The 17,657-nt window shown below is 33.6% G+C and overlaps 2 protein-coding genes and 1 pseudogene across 3 annotated transcripts; 2 read left to right on the forward strand and 1 right to left on the reverse strand.

The window, feature by feature from the left end:
• The first annotated feature begins 2,563 nt into the window (after positions 1–2,563).
• On the forward strand, positions 2,564–3,862 carry LOC110226103 (annotated as a pseudogene).
• Positions 3,863–6,233: 2,371 nt separating this feature from the next.
• LOC9305050 (calcium-transporting ATPase 2, plasma membrane-type) lies at positions 6,234–10,382 on the forward strand. Its single transcript, XM_021016880.1, has 7 exons — positions 6,234–6,704; positions 6,829–6,883; positions 6,979–8,924; positions 9,013–9,171; positions 9,246–9,417; positions 9,505–9,803; positions 9,897–10,382. The coding sequence occupies exons 1-7, from the start codon at positions 6,531–6,533 to the stop codon at positions 10,134–10,136; spliced, it is 3,045 nt and encodes a 1,014-aa protein (XP_020872539.1). The 5' UTR covers positions 6,234–6,530; the 3' UTR covers positions 10,137–10,382.
• Positions 10,383–11,891: 1,509 nt separating this feature from the next.
• On the reverse strand, positions 11,892–14,140 carry LOC9303011 (cyclin-D5-1). 2 transcript variants are annotated; one of them, XM_021016883.1, is made up of 5 exons: positions 13,638–14,140; positions 13,448–13,534; positions 13,070–13,370; positions 12,809–12,954; positions 11,892–12,731 (listed from the first exon to the last, which is right to left on the reverse strand). In XM_021016883.1, exons 1-5 carry the CDS (start codon positions 13,869–13,871, stop codon positions 12,549–12,551), a joined length of 951 nt encoding a protein of 316 aa, XP_020872542.1. In that variant the 5' UTR covers positions 13,872–14,140; the 3' UTR covers positions 11,892–12,548. The 2 variants fall into 2 exon arrangements, with proteins under 2 accessions (XP_020872542.1, XP_020872541.1); XM_021016882.1 differs by having other exon boundaries at positions 13,070–13,376; positions 13,638–14,139.
• Between the last annotated feature and the right edge of the window lie 3,517 nt (positions 14,141–17,657).

Consider the following 17,657-nt stretch of genomic DNA (forward strand, 5'->3'; position numbering starts at 1 on the left):
AAAATAAAGAAGAAAAAGATAAGAAGGTCGATATCATGTAATGGCTTAGTGGGTTTCGCTTTTCCATCTTTTTTCACATCGATCCACCCGAGTAACCTTCTCTCTTATTTCTTCTTCTAATTAAATTTATAATACATATCTCTCTCATGCAATATTGTAGGAGTACCACTTACGTGGATCCTTCATCATATGAATCTGAAAACGACATGCATGTTATATACTTATATATATGTGGGGTAAAATTTCGAAACAAAGCCGTAAATAATTACGATGTTTGTTTATATATAGGCCAAATACATGAAACCAAGTTTTCAAGTACTATCCCAACTGGTGTAAAATAAAAAGACTCTTTACGCATCCTCTAAAAAAAAAGTTAGGAACCATGTCCTACTAATACCAATTCTAACCAATCAAAACACCAACTCATGAAGTTTTTAGACAATCTGCGACTACGTTATTAATCATTATCAACAGAGGTGCATGAAGTCTCTATTTTCTCTTAATCAATTATTTTTCTAATATCAAAATTCAATATACTTTGATTTATATTTGCATTATAGTTTGAACATTCTACATTTTTTATACACTGATATATTTTTGTTGATAATCGGAGAATTCGGGTCGAAATTCAGACTAATTATCAAAACATGTGAAAACGTCTACAATGACCAAGTAGATTGAAATTGCCTAAGTTTCATGAACATTTTGTATGATACCTATAAGATATCTTAGTATACATGATATATAGTATATACATACTTAAGTGGTCACCATTTACATAGAGACATGGGAATATAATTATAAAATAGAGAGAGAATGTTTATAGGTGTGAGTGAGTGGGAGCAGGCGTGAAGAAAAGCTGACGGCGTGCATCAACATCATCAAAGCTCCACATTTGCCTTTGCCTCCTAACCTCTCTCCATTCTCTGCCACTATTTTTCCCTTTTCTCTCTTCTTCTCCATATATACCTCTTTACTATTTTAGATTTTCTCTTTTATTACTATATTTTTTTCACACATTTACCCGTAAGAAACCAACCAATGTGTCATATTCTATTCCCTTATATAAACAGCAAGGTGTAATTATTATTTCAGAAATCTAGGGCATGCTTCTTTGTTTTCTTGTTCTTCAATCCTATTGTTCAATTTAAAACCCTCTCCACTAAGTCATGCCATTTTTGTATAGAGTCTATATATATATATACCCTTCACTGTCCTCTCTTTGCATCTCCCACCTGAGGTCTTATTATTCTCTATCCTTATTTAGATTTTCTACTTTTTTGATGTGTGTGTTCATATTTATCCATATGTCTATTGGTTTATGTATATGCGAACCCCTAATTAACCAACGGCACTCAATGCATAGGCTCATCATGATTTTCTCGTTTGTCTCGATACAAAGCATTCTTGTCTACCCCGGAGCTCATGCCCATTATTGTTTAATTTCGTTTAAAATCCCAAAGTCTCAAAATCGGAATAAATTGATTGCCACGTAACACTATAAATTGAAGGGAAAATAATAATCTAGAATCGCACAATTATGATGTTAGTTTGTATATTAACAATCAAACCTATACTTACATAACTCTCAATATTTAGCAAAATCTCGGACATATTTAGATATATGCTTTGTCATGCTAAAATAAAAAACTAATTAATGAATAAAGTGATGAAATATACCATAAATCTCCATTATAGCCTAGGCTAGACATAATGCAGTAGATATGTATATGTACGGTCATGAGTCATCACCATCTCTGGTAGATCAAATGTTCTCTTGAGTTTCTTCTACAATTATTAGAAGGAACCCCACGCTCTGCTTCTTTGTCCCTTTCTTCGAAACCTATCGAGTTTTGCAATTCCGTTTCTTATGAAATTTCTCGAAATCTGTTCTTGCATTCTAGGAAAAGTCCCATCTTAATCTTTTGAAGAATATATTAGTTTTTCATATAGTATATAATTATATATACATATAGTCGATACTAATTTCGTCATATGTGCCACTGCGTTTTATACATAACACCAACAGACATAGTATAATTACACTGTTTATGTATAATTTGTTTGTCAACATATAAACCCACATTTATTTACTAATTCGTTTGCTATGCATATATGCTAAGATATGTATTTCGAGAAAACATCTTCTCCATGGTTAGAGTTAATATTTATTTTTCGGTTGGTACATGATGATGAGTTTTTGAATTCATGCTTCTTTCTTTTTGTGTACAATGAGACAATCGGATATTTGTATAAAATTATTTGGTTATCCCTTCAAATTCAATAAGCCATAGACAAAAAAAGAAAAAAGAAAAAATCTGTAGGTCTCCCATCAATCACATAAATCAAATTTTTAGGTGACCAATTTCGTACCATTTTGTAAAATCTAAATCGGAACAATGTAGAGCAAATGATGTAGAAAATATCACACATTATTAGAACCAACTCAATCAACCTAACTCAAACTAATAATTTTGACATGACTATTCCCACTAAAACTACATATACGTGACAGTTGACACCAGCTAAAGTTTTTACCAAAATTGTACGGCATACCAAAATTATGGAGGTCGATGATAAGATTGGTGTAAAATCACAGAAATCTATAAGAGTTTGTTAATTAAATCTATTCTTGAAATTACACAATTTTTTAGCTCATTAACGTACAATATGATGTCTAGACCTGTTTAAAACTTTTTATGAAAGAAAAATGTGAGTTGGTTAACGGGTTTCGTTACACATCATATATCTAATCAACAAGCTTCGTCCATCACTTGATTATGAAACCAAACTGGCCATCCTAGTCGCATTCATATTGCGAGAAAGAGCAATGGCAATAGACAAAACCTCGACCAAGTGAATATTACAATCTTCAAATCCACATTGCTAAGCTGTGAATTTTATCAAGCAGATCACTTAATATCTTCCACTCATGAGGTAACGAACTAACTTCCATGGAAGGGACAATTCGAGACCACAACCACACGAACAACTTCAACATCCAACACATCGTGAACATATACCACATTTTTTTTTTTTTTTTTTGTCTTTTAATTTGAGAAAGCGTCACAATTGTTTTGAAGAAGCAAATGTATACCAGAGCCCAAAATTTGCTAGGCCCTAAAGCCCAATAACAAATAAGGCCGTGTTATGAAGGTCGTATAGTAATCTCAAAAACAACACCGTCTCGCCAAAAAAAAAACCCTAATTCAATTTATCAGATACAAGAACTCAAGAATCAGCCTAAAAAGGGAAGAAGATTAAGCTCAATAAAAGAGTGACATCATCACGGAGAAATAACCGTAAAGCGCATTTCGCAGAGCCATCGAGCGAAAGACGAGTGATAATGATCGTGCACAACCCTCCGCCGATCTCCGACAAAAGTACAACGTCCGTTCAATTTCAGTGAGAACATACGACGTTGTACAAGTGGTTCGTGGATCTTACAAAGGGTGCAAGTTTACTCACGGAAATGGGTGATCATGTTGAGAGAATCACAAGAGAGAAAAGTTAATGGAACAACGGTTAATGTTGGTTTGAATGCTTGGAAAGTTGTGATTACGAAATTGAAACTTGATAAAGATCGTAATACATTGCTTGAGAAGAAAGCTAAGAGACGTCATGTTGCGGATAAAGATAAGAGTGACTAAAGTTTACTGCTGAAGATATTATGCAAAACGTCGATTAAGCCTATAAAGGCCCATGAGAAGCCCAAAACCGCATACCAACTTTAATAAAAGTGTCATTTTCCATGGAGTCAGTCAAGGTAAACGCATTATTCAATTGGAGAAGAATAAAAAAAGCACTAGTTATTCAACTAGGATGATGAACAGAGACATAAGCAAATTACTCGGTACCAAACGAATTACTCCCTCCGTTTCAATTTAGTTGTCGTTTTAGGATTTAAATTTTGTTTTATAATAGTTGTCGTTTTAGGTTTTCAATGCAAATGTTTGGTGAAAATTCCAGTTTTATCCCTACTGTTTTAATGTTTTGGCTAATGAATTTTTTTATAAAATATATTAATAAAGGGTAAAACAGAAAATTTAATGCTTTTCTTAATTTGTATGCAAAAACCTTAAACGACAACTAAAACGAAACGAAGGGAGTATAAAAAGACATAAAGCAATCAATGTTTTTGAGTCCGAAAACAACCAATGGGTTTGGTCCAACGTGGCGTCCCCGAAGTATCCGTTGTTTTTTTCTATTGCAATAGTCTCGGTCAACGGTCCTTCAATTTCTCATTATTTACATAACCACCTTCTTACTTATTGTTATTGTCAAAAAAAAAAAAAGGGAAAAAACTCGAAAAAACCGCCATCTATTTTTTTTTGGCCATTTAATACCTGTGTTTTTTAATTTGGAATAAAAATACCTCATTTAGTTTCGATTATCTTTTAAAACTATCGTTTTTTTAAAACTTGGTAATTTCGAACCTGACACTTAACAGTCGTTACTGGGCATAACGGAATTATTTAACGGCGTTAAATTTTAACCGGCAAAAAACCCGAAAAAACCGCCATCTATTTGTTTTGGCCGTTTAATACATGTGTTTTTAAATTTGGAATAAAAATACCTCATTTAATTTCGATTGTCTTTTAAAACTATCGTTTTTAAAAACTTGGTAATTTCGAACCCGAAACTTAACAGTCGTCACTGGACGTAACAAAATTATTTAACCGCGTTAAATTTTAACCCCACGAGTTTATATAAATATATACTATCTGTTTGCATATAAATATATACTATCTGTTTGCATGTTAGTTTTGTAAACCTTGGAAGCTGGGTTTGACTCTTCAAGACTTCAACCTTATTTTTTTTTTTATTAATTTCTTTTTGTGTTCTTCGTCTTCTTCGCCGGTGGTGACGACGACTTCTTCTTCTCAGATCTCCGATGATGCAAACTAGTCTCTCTCTCTCTTTCTCTTCTCTCGAATCTCTTTTTTCATAATGGGTTTTTGCCGAGATCCATCCCATTTATATATAGATCTGATCTGATTGATGTCGATTTAGTTGCTGTTCTTTTTCAATGGTAGATCTAATTGCAGAATCGATTTGTTGAAATCGCTCTATGATTCATCTTTTGTTTGCATTTCGAGTCTTAACTTTGTACTGATGGGAAGTTATTCGAAGTGGAGAACAAAGAGAAAAAAAAAACAGGTTTAAGATTCAATCCGGATCTAGTGGTTTAAAAAAAGACACACGCTACCACTAAACCACATTGACATTCTCGTAATGTGTTGTGAGCAGTTTGTATATATTTATATAAACATGTGGGGTTAAAATTTAACGCTGTAAAATAATTCTGTTACGCCCAGTAACGACTGTTAAGTCTCGGATTCGAAATTACCAAGTTTTAAAAAACAATAGTTTTAAAAGGCAATCGAAATTAAATGAGGTATTTTTATTCCAAATTTTAAAACACAGGTATTAAACGGCAAAAAAAAAATAGATGGCGGTTTTTCTTGGTTTTTTCCCGGTTAAAATTTAACGCCGTTAAATAATTCCGTTACGCCCAGTAACGACTGTTAAGTCTCGGGTTCGAAATTACGAAGTTTTAAAAAACGATAGTTTTAAAAGGCAATCAAAATTAAATGAGGTATTTTTATTCCAAATTTAAAAACACAGGTATTAAACGGCCAAAAAAAAAAATAGATGGCGGTTTTTTCGGGTTTTTTCCCAAAAAAAAAAAACACCCCACATTTGTCATTCAATTTGGTCAAAATGAAATCAACGTTAGCAGCCAAACAACAAAAACCAAAACTACGAAAAGTAAATTTCATAGAAAAATCATTCAAAATATGATACAATTAAATGTTTACAAATTTATATTATTCCCATTTTTATTTAAATATTATAAATCTAATCTTAAAATTATCTATAAATGTCATCTTTATCAAATAAATCAATGAACACTACAAAAAAATACACAGATTAAATCAATTATCTATACACATACATAAATTTTTTATTTTTTTTTATTTTCTGTAATCCATAAATCTTCCACATTCATTCACAAATTGGGGAATAAAAACCAATCATAAACTCTCAACATTTGTGAAAACAATAATAACATAACGCGTAATGTACTCGTCATGGCCTGCATGAATGTTTCAAGTATGATTTAACGTTCGTTATAAATGCAAAGTAGTGCATGTTTTTATTTAATTATTATTTTTCAATAATAATCGAATGTTTTTTAAAATGATAGAGAAACTTTGTTGGGCACACGAATTTAAAACGAGTCAACTCAGCTTCAAATGTTATAAACTCAACGACTCGGTCAATCCATAAGCACGAAAAACTCAGATCTTTAAAAAAAAAAAAAAAAAACTTTACCTTTCTTCTCCATTAAAAGCTTCCGATTTCTCTTCTTCACCCACCAAAAATAAAAAAAAGTTTCCTTTTTTCTTCTTCTCCACCAAATAAACAGAACAATTGAAACAGAGCCCCCCCCCCCAAAAAAAAAATAGCCATTGAAGCTGGAAGAAGAAAAAAACAGAGAAGATTGAAGAAGAAGGAGGAAGAAGATGGAGAGTTACCTAAACGAGAATTTCGATGTGAAGGCGAAGCATTCTTCAGAGGAAGTGCTTGAGAAATGGCGTAATCTCTGTAGCGTTGTCAAGAACCCTAAACGTCGGTTTCGTTTCACCGCTAATCTCTCCAAACGCTATGAAGCCGCCGCGATGCGTCGCACCAACCAGGTTTTGTCTCTTTCTTTTGTTGAAATCTTCGAACTTTAGGTTGATTTTTGTCACTTTCTTGACGCATATGTTGTAGAAGATTATATAGCGATTAAGGATCTTAAAACTTTCTATATACATACAGGAGAAATTAAGGATCGCTGTTCTCGTGTCTAAAGCTGCTTTCCAATTTATCTCTGGTGAGTTTTATCTGTGATCAAAGTTGCTAATTTGTGTCAAAGTGTCGATTTTTGTTTGTTTGTTTAGGTCAATTTTTGTTGTAACGGCTTTGTAGGTGTTGCTCCAAGTGACTACACTGTACCTGAAGAAGTCAAAGCTGCTGGCTTTGAGATTTGCGCTGACGAATTGGGATCAATTGTTGAGAGTCATGATGTTAAGAAGCTCAAGTTCCATGGTGGAGTTGATGGGCTTGCAGGTAAGCTCAAGGCTTCTCCTACAGATGGGCTCTCGACTGAGGCTGCTCAGTTATCCCAAAGGCAAGAGCTTTTCGGAATCAATAAGTTTGCAGAGAGCGAAATGCGTGGTTTCTGGGTGTTTGTTTGGGAAGCTCTTCAAGATATGACTCTTATGATTCTTGGTGTTTGCGCTTTCGTGTCTTTGATCGTTGGGATTGCTACTGAAGGATGGCCTAAAGGGTCACATGATGGTCTTGGCATTGTGGCTAGTATTCTCTTGGTTGTGTTTGTTACAGCTACTAGCGATTATCGTCAGTCTTTGCAGTTCCGTGATTTGGATAAGGAGAAGAAGAAGATCACTGTTCAGGTGACGAGGAATGGATTTAGACAGAAACTGTCGATATATGACTTGCTTCCCGGTGACATTGTTCATCTGGCAATTGGAGATCAGGTTCCTGCTGATGGTCTTTTCCTCTCGGGATTCTCCGTGGTGATAGATGAATCCAGTTTGACTGGCGAAAGTGAGCCTGTGATGGTGAATGCTCAGAATCCTTTCCTTATGTCTGGAACCAAAGTGCAAGATGGATCTTGTAAGATGATGATTACTACAGTTGGGATGAGGACTCAATGGGGAAAGCTAATGGCGACTTTGACTGAAGGAGGGGATGACGAAACTCCGTTGCAGGTGAAACTTAATGGAGTTGCTACCATCATTGGCAAAATCGGTCTTTTCTTTGCGATTGTTACTTTCGCGGTTTTGGTGCAAGGAATGTTTATGAGGAAGCTTTCAACGGGAACTCACTGGATCTGGTCTGGTGATGAAGCATTGGAGCTCTTGGAATACTTTGCTATTGCTGTGACAATCGTTGTGGTTGCGGTGCCTGAGGGATTACCTTTAGCTGTGACTCTTAGTCTTGCGTTTGCGATGAAGAAAATGATGAACGATAAAGCTCTTGTCCGACATTTAGCAGCATGTGAGACTATGGGATCTGCGACAACGATTTGCAGTGACAAGACTGGTACACTCACAACCAATCACATGACCGTTGTGAAGTCTTGCATTTGCATGAACGTGCAAGATGTAGCAAATAAAGGTTCTAGCTTGCAATCAGAAATCCCGGAATCTGCTGTGAAGTTGTTGATTCAGTCGATTTTCAATAACACGGGAGGCGAAGTTGTTGTCAACAAACATGGGAAAACCGAGCTTTTGGGGACGCCAACCGAGACTGCTATATTGGAGTTTGGGTTATCTCTGGGAGGTAAGTTTCAAGAAGAGAGGAAGTCTTACAAAGTGATCAAAGTTGAGCCTTTCAACTCCACAAAGAAGCGAATGGGAGTTGTAATCGAGCTTCCTGAGGGAGGAAGTGTGCGTGCTCACACAAAAGGAGCTTCCGAGATAGTTTTAGCTGCTTGTGATAAAGTTGTAAACTCGAGCGGTGAGGTTGTTCCACTTGATGAAGAATCAATCAAGTATCTGAATGTCACAATCAACGAGTTTGCTAATGAAGCTCTTCGAACTCTTTGCCTTGCTTATATGGATATTGAAGGCGGGTTTTCGCCGAATGATGCAATCCCGGCTTCTGGATTTACTTGCGTAGGGATTGTGGGGATCAAAGATCCTGTTCGTCCTGGAGTCAAAGAATCCGTTGAGCTTTGTCGTCGTGCTGGAATCACCGTGAGAATGGTTACAGGAGATAACATTAACACCGCGAAAGCAATTGCTAGAGAATGTGGGATTTTAACTGATGACGGTATTGCCATCGAAGGTCCCGTATTCAGAGAGAAGAATCAAGAAGAGTTACTAGAACTGATTCCAAAGATTCAGGTACTTACTGTTTCTTGAACTAAAGACTTCGATCTTTTTGTTTAGTTTTTGAAACATATTACAATACCTTTCCTCTCTTCTTATACAGGTGATGGCTCGTTCTTCGCCAATGGATAAACATACACTTGTGAAACAGTTAAGGACAACGTTTGATGAAGTTGTTGCTGTCACTGGAGATGGAACAAATGATGCACCTGCACTTCATGAAGCTGATATCGGACTAGCTATGGGAATTGCTGGAACTGAAGTGAGTATATAAGATTGTGTTATGTCATTAATGAGCTAAAGAATCTAAAAGTTTCTATCTTTATAACCTTTAAGGTGGCGAAAGAGAGCGCTGATGTCATCATTCTCGACGATAACTTCAGCACGATCGTCACAGTTGCTAAATGGGGACGTTCTGTTTACATAAACATCCAGAAATTCGTTCAGTTTCAGCTTACGGTTAATGTTGTTGCTCTGGTTGTTAACTTCTCTTCAGCTTGCTTAACCGGTGAGTGAGTAAGAATACCAATTCAATGTATCGAAAAGAATCATTTTGGATTTCTAATTTAACACAGCTCTTTATAATAATTTTCAGGAAGTGCTCCTTTAACTGCTGTTCAGTTGCTATGGGTGAACATGATCATGGACACACTTGGAGCTCTTGCTTTAGCTACAGAGCCACCAAATGACGAGCTGATGAAGCGTTTACCCGTTGGAAGGAGAGGGAATTTCATCACTAATGCGATGTGGAGGAACATTTTAGGACAAGCTGTTTATCAATTCATCGTCATTTGGATTCTCCAAGCCAAAGGGAAGTCTATGTTTGGTCTCGAAGGTCCTGACTCAACTCTCATGTTAAACACTCTTATCTTCAACTGCTTCGTCTTCTGTCAGGTAAAGAACAAAGAAAACACGATAACATTCCTCAAGCTAGAAAGATAAATTCTTGATTGATTCTTGACGTAACTTTGGTTCTGAAAATTCCAGGTGTTTAACGAGATAAGCTCGCGAGAGATGGAAGAGATCGATGTTTTCAAAGGAATACTGGACAATTACGTCTTTGTGGTTGTGATCGGTGCAACGGTTTTCTTTCAGATCATAATCATTGAGTTCTTGGGATCTTTTGCAAGCACAACACCACTCACATTGACCCAATGGATCTTCAGTATCGTCGTAGGTTTCTTGGGTATGCCAATCGCTGCAGGATTGAAGACGATTCCCGTTTGATCAATCCATCGAAATTGGCGCGAAACCTCTCTTTAAAGATCTCTATATTAGACCAGTTACTTCAAGTTTTAGAACGCACAAGTCTTCTAACAAAGTTTTTGCCTTTTGCAATGACTCTGTTTTTTGATCCTTGACTTTATTTTCAGTTTGATTAGGGCTATTAAGGACAAATATCTGATTTCTCCATTTTTGTAAAACTCTCTGTTTCTATCTTTGAAATGACACTTGTCTTTTTTTGGAATCTAATTTGGGTCTCTATTGAATGACAAATGCAAAACTACAGAAAAAGGACATTGGAAAAAACAGAGGAAGCAAAAGGTTAAAAGAAGAAAAATGATTATTTGGGTACAAAATTGTTAGCTAGCCAGACTGTAATTTGATATACTAAGAAAATCTCTCAATGAAGTCATGGCTTTTAGTGGGAGCCTCTTCTCCTGACATCATATCTTATCAGTCAAAACTGATTCCATATAACAATTCCAAAGCCTGTCAATCTCAAAACTGTAATAAATAAAAAAAAGTCTTTCTTTAATATAAAAAAAACAAATTTTTATTGTGATCAATTTAGGATCTCTATGAAGTAAAACCATTTTTGTAGATTGAAAAATGTGTATACTATAGTCATTTGCCTAAAATATAGCAGGTTCAGTCCCTTGTAGGCATATATAAGATAAAAATTTATTTGTGAACATAAGACCGTTGTTTTGATTTGTGATCGTGTGAAGAAATGTTCATAGAAATAAACGACTAATATCTTAAGTAAAAATAGTATTTACTCAAATATTAGTTATTTTGTGATCTTTCAATCTCACTAGTCATTAGTTTATTCATCTCCTAACCAAAGTTGTAACTAAATTGTGTTACTCGAGAATCTCAACATGTCTACACAAAACCCAACAGAAACAAAAATGTTTAACTCAATGATAATAAGAAAAATAAATAACAATCGGGACCCTACTAATATTCAATGAAAGATAGGCAACAGAAATTTCAGAAGCATTAACTAGTTCTTGGTGAAGTAAAGCTTGACCCTTTATGCTTCTTGATTTGTTGAATATCTCTTAGTCTTAGAGCAACAAACATTGGCCTTAAACCCCACACACACATATTATCTTTAATTATATTCTGTCAGTACTTTTTTGCTTCTTAATTTGTAAGATTTGTTTTTTTTTGTTTGTAATAAGTCTTTTAATTCGTTGCTAATCATTTTGATTTTGGAATTAAAGCTTTCATTAATGGAACCAAAACTTTGGATCCCCAAGTGTACAATTGTATGAGACAGTTGTTTCTCACTTAAACAAGTCGTTGGGTTTGTTTCTTCAGAGTCTTTTACACATATGTTTTTTTTCTTTTTCTCAACTGCATTTCATCGAAAATATTAACAATAATTCTACCGAAAAAAAAAAAAAAAAAACGATCTACCTCTATATGTACGAGTACGATGCTTTTTTGACTTGTGCGTAGAAAGGTACGGAAACTTAAAAACATCACATGCAGTTTTCTGTATAAATCAGGGTTTTTTATTTAGATCCAACCATTGATCCAAAGTACTTCCACAGCTCCACTACAAGTTGTTGGTTTCTATAATGCTATAAAAAGTTATTGGAGCAAAAATAAATATTTATTCATTTTAGGTTATTGTGATCGACTGATTGTCAATTGATAAAAAAGTATTATTTGGTTTCCTCGTTTTTTTAGCTAGTATAGTACATTAGATAAGTGACGGGGGGGAAAAAAGGTACATAAGATAAGTAAGGGATTTGTAAGATATTATTGATAACATGAAAAGATCACAAAGGAATTTGTGGGATTTACACAAAATTTTAAATAGCATACAGATGGATTCACTTTGGAGATGACCCAAAGTGAAAATAAATATATCAAATATAAAATAATTTTAGCTTACCCTAAAAAGAGTTTCTTCATTTATTATTTGCTGTGAATGAGCCCTTTTGAAAGTTAAAGGATGGAAAAAATGGACTTTCATGCAAAAAAAAAAAAAAAAAAAATGTAATATCACATGGAAAAAAAATGCAACATAACAAAGGAAAAAAAGACAATAAAAAATAAAAGAGGATGTGAAACCAAATCACTGGCACTGCAACTATTGGCCTAAAACTATTCACCCTTTCTGTTTTTCTTATTTATTTACATTCACTCCTCTTATTTCATTAATTCTCTCAAAAAAGCCCCTAATGTTTTGAAAGTCACATTTCACCCCAAAAGTAAAATCCAAAGACCTTCATAAGAAGAACCTATATGAGTTACTTCATAAAAATTGAAATAACCATTGTATTCAGACCATTTTTTTCTCTATAATCAAATGATTGAATATAAAAACCAAATCAATATGTTGCCAAAAAAGAAACCAAATCAATATAAGCCAAAACTTCAAGAAGAAAGTAACTCTCTTCAGAGCCTACGCGTTCTCTTGGCTGTAGGAGAAGTTTGATCAGGATCATCAAAAGACAATCGGCGTTTAGCGCCACTTCCTGAAGCCGGCGGTTCGCGGGAAACCGCTGTTTCGGGCGGCGGTGTCATATGTTTCCTCTCCTCAATCTCTAGCATTCTCTGATAACACAAATATACATTATCCTGCAAACACACACATTCCTAAGGTTATGATCGTCAACATCAAACAATCGAATCAATAAGAGGCAGAAGATTAATACATTTTCATTAGAAGTCCACCAAGAAATCGATTGAAACTTGTTCGCTATCTCTTCTCTCGTCAATCTAATATCCGATGAAGTAGAAGAAGCTAACATTGTAGTAACAGCAGCAACAACGAACTGTCGATAATCCGTAAAACTTATCTCTACATCAAAAAAAAAGGAAACAAAAATGTGACATCAATAAATGCTTGAAAGAATATGATCTTGACAAAAATGTGGGAGTGATAGATTAAAGATCTCTTTCTTATTAGAGTTTACCTTTAGTTAGAGCAAGAAGAGAATCAGAGGATCTTAACAAAACCAACTCTTTAGAAACAGAATGGTCGGGAGAGGTTTTAGTAACGAAGTAGTTCAAGTAATGAAAAGGAGTGATTAAGTTCATTTTCCAATCCAATGTCGATAGAACCAGCAATTCAGTTTTACGAATGACATCGGGTTTGAAAACGAAATCATGATCTTGAGGGTATTGTGATAATCCAGGAACAATTCGTTCCTCCATTTTCGCAGCTAATGATAAACAAGCTACTGATAACAATCGAATCGCCCATGTTTCATCTCTCTGCAACTAAAAAAAGAAACCATCTTTGTAATCTGAAGAAAAAAGGAAATTGGAAATTGGAAGTAATCAACACTTACACCGATGAATCTTCTCTGGAGAAACAGATCCAAGTATGAGATTGCAATGTAAGCTGTTTGATGTTGGAATCCAAATCTTGTTCTTGTCTGAAAAAAGGAACCAATCAATCAAAGAAGTGAGATTAAGACAACGTTAACGAATCCAATGAATCATCATCAAAAAAAAAAGGGATCTTTTTGTTTTACGGACAGTGAGAATCCAATCGATTGCAATCAATCTATCGACAGACGACGTCGTTTTAGTGGGTTCGGTTTCGAATCTCCGATTCTCTTTAAGAACAAGCTCTGCCACATAATCTTCATCATCACCGATCGTAGTAGCAAAGTGCTCCTCAGATCTCTCGATTCTTTCGTCGTCTTCGTTTAGAGAAGACTCGGATTCGTGGCAGAGAAAGAGAGCGAGACTGTCACTGGGCTCACCCATTTAACGGCGGCGGCGGAGATAGAACAAGTCTTCTTCGGTGGTGTGTCCGTACACATCAAAGGGAATTATAAAAGTTTTGTAAGAGAGAGTGTTTTTTTTTTAATAATCTGAGGCTAAAGTATCTCGGAGTGAATTTAGGGAGTAAGGAGCTAAATCTTCGTATTTGATTTTTCTTCCATTACTCGATTTGGGATTTTAGAGTAAGTGACGAAAAAACAAAGAAAAAAAGAGAGAGAGAGAGAGAGAGAGAGAGAGAGAGAAAGAGAAAGAGAGAGAGTGGGAGAGAGAGAGAGAGAGAGTCTCCCGCGTCTGGTGCCGCCAAAAATAAGTGGGGGAGAGAGAGGGGGCGTTATTTAGCGGTTACATTTTCATTTAAATCTTTATTATTCTTTTTTAATCTGCGTTTTATTTGTTCATTAATGTTGATTGTTGTATATATGTATAATCAATTAATCAGTTAATCACTTTCTTTTTTTTTGGGTCGACAAATTATCGCATATTTTAAAGGAATGATTACTCGTTTTTTTTTTTAATTTCCAGCAGGATTACTTGTGTTTGAAGACTTTTTGATGCTAGTCAATTATGATTTCTTTTTGTAATAACATTTTTTTATTTATCTAATATTATTATTGTATTTTTGAAAAAGTTTGCGTTATTTCCATTAAAATGTACTGTGTTATGTTGATTATTTAAGTTAAACAAATTTATTCAAAAAACTTTTTTTAATTTCAGAGTTGTCCATGATAATGTAAACTTTAATAAAGAATATGTTATTAATAGAAATAAATACTTGATGCAGGAATGGAGAGCGTTAAAAACTGTTGTGGCTATCTTAAATATATGTCAAATGAGATTTACACGTATTAATAACTTTCATAGAGAAGATATCATTGTTTTTTTACCCGTCTAACTTGATCACACTCTTATAGACTTCTTACATGAACAAAGTTCACAAATCCTCTTAGGAATGTTATCATCGAACTTTATCAACTGCAAGTTATATAAAACAACTCTATAAATACCTTTCAATCCCAAATGATAGGATATAAAGATTTCCCAAAACGAAAGTTTATCTAAACTAGTTAAAACATAAAAAAAATTATCGGTGTTTTTAAAATTTTAAAGGTTGGAATGCTTTCGGAAACAAATTTTTGTTTTTCTATTTATTTGTTGTTCTCTAATTTTTTCGGTCTCTGAGACAAGATTTATAGGATCCCTTGAATTTGTATTAATCATGGAGTAGTTAACAAAGAATAATGATCCCATTGAAATTTTGTGCAGAAAGTTACATCATCCCATTCCAAATAAAACGTTCTAATTGACATTTTTCATTAGTGTATTCCACGTACTCCCCTTCGTTGCTTTTGTGGTAACTTCTATTTTAAGAGGTTTGAATTAAAATGTACTTTATTCAAAATAGAATTGTGAACAGAAAACAGAGGAATAGCTAGTTTAATTATTTCCCACTTTTTGACTTCAATTAAATTCAGACCTAGAATTTCATCTTCAATGGAAGAAAATAGAGTTCAAAAGATGATCTTATATTTGGTTCAGAAAGTGAAAGTGATTAACAATAAGTTTTTTTGTTTCTAGGAATATAATTGATGGGGAAAAACACCATACCATTCCCACTAAAATAAATCCTTTCAACTTTTTTAATTTAGTGTTATATCATTATTTTTGTTTATTCATATACAAATTTTCCTATACTTTTTTATTGCTATTATCATTCAATTTTTCTTCTCTGTAAAACTTTTTGTTTCCTCACTTTTTATAGTTATATTCACGGTAACGAGTAATAACTTCTATATTAGGTGAGCTAGTGCCTAGTAGTAGTATGACTCATGTAGTAGATGTTCCGAGACACGAAGTTTGTGTATGCAAATTTATACAGTACGTAGATATACGTTTGTAAATACACATAGATCGTAGGTAGAAATATATGTATGAGTATATTTATTGTAAAAATAGGTAGGTCTCTCGTTAGCGGGTTCCAAAATCTTATTATGAGTTTGGAGATTTTGGTACCCTTTAAGTTTTGACGTGTACAAGAAATTGAAGGCAGAATCCAATGTATCGTTGATTTTTTTTTTTTTTTTTATCATCGTAACCATCCGAAATTATTATGAATTTAGTGGAAACATAAATAACTGATTATCCAATTGAATAAAGTGGAATTACACTATACAATATCTCTGATGTTAAGAAAAAAAGAATCATACTTTACTAATTGGGATTATTGTTTAAAATGCCCTTTTTTGGGAAAAACTTATGAAAATGCCCTTTTTTGGGAAAAACTTATGAAAATGCCCTTTTTTAATGCATAAACTATTCAAAAAAGGGCAAAATCCACAAATGCCCTTATGAAAAAGGACAAAATCCGTAATTTATTCTTACTAATTTCTACAACTATAATTTTAGTCTTGAATAAACTTAAAATAAAATTAATATTTGTTTATCCATCCGCAAATGAGGCTCCCATCTTTATATTCCTAGAAACAAAAAAACTTATTGTTAATCACTTTTTGACATACTCCCTCCGTTTCGTTTTAGTTGTCGTTTTAGGACTTAAATTTTGTTTCGTAATAATTGTTGTTTTAGGTTTTCAATGCAAAAGTTTAGTAAAAATTTCAGTATTATCCTTATTGTTTTAATGTTTTGGCCAATGATAAAATTTATAAGATCTATTAATAAAGGGTAAAACAAAAAATTTAATGTTTTTCTTAATTTATGTGAAAAAACCTTAAACGACAACTAAAACGAAACGGAATGAGTACAATATAAATTTCCCTTCCTCGTTTATTTATTTATTATAAATACTTATATATTGGCGCATGGCTTTGGAGCCGAGTCATTCAATATATAGGATAATTAATTTTCCTGTTATAGTATTAATATTTATAAGACTAGCTGTAAGAAAAGGGTATAAAACCAAGAAGACGCAAGATCCAAAATCTGCAACTTTTATGTGTATGTTAGTGAAGTATCAGCAGCATTTGTTCGATCTCCTCCCTAGATACAAGTAATATTCTCACATTACGTATTTTATAGATTATTTTTGTATTTCCTTTTTAACTTCTGACTTGTATTATTGTGCATTTCTATGTGTATATATACACAAAGATTACATTATGTTACAAATATTTTCTGAGATGCTTGTATATATGTAGTCAAAAAGAGGGACCGATTATTTCCCAATAACTTGAAAAATGCATTTTAATCATTTTTGTATTTAGAAGTTGTGATCAGCAGTTTCCAAGATTGACCGGAGTAAAAACTTATAAATAAGACAGAAGAAAAAAAAAAATTTTAAAAAAAGATTGACCAAAGTTATTAACGATGATGATGAATTTGCAGGATATTTTTTATCACTTCTAAACAATTTTGGGTCGATAGGCCAACTCGCTTGGTGAATTTTTGTGTCGATTTTTTTTTCCGGTGAAACAAGGTCATTTTTGTTTTATTGTGCATTTCTTTTCTATGATTGTCTTCCCTTGTTGATAAGGAATCAACGACTTGTGGTCTATTTCACACATTTAATAAAAGTTACTATTTTGTGGAAAATAAAATGTAGTGTGTTGGTAATTCTCACATTACATATATCAAATGAGATAAAAGTAAATGCTCCGATTTGAACATAGTGAACTCTTGAAAAATAAAAAAAAAATAAAAGAGTTAGTAACCAAATATAATTTGATCACATTTTTAATTTTAATGAACTAACAAATCTAGCTAGGATACCTAACACGTTACACACATTATTTTCCAATCTACTTATGATTCCTT

This window comes from Arabidopsis lyrata (assembly GCF_000004255.2).
Source record: "Arabidopsis lyrata subsp. lyrata unplaced genomic scaffold ARALYscaffold_7, whole genome shotgun sequence".
Classification (NCBI taxonomy): Eukaryota; Viridiplantae; Streptophyta; class Magnoliopsida; order Brassicales; family Brassicaceae; genus Arabidopsis; species Arabidopsis lyrata.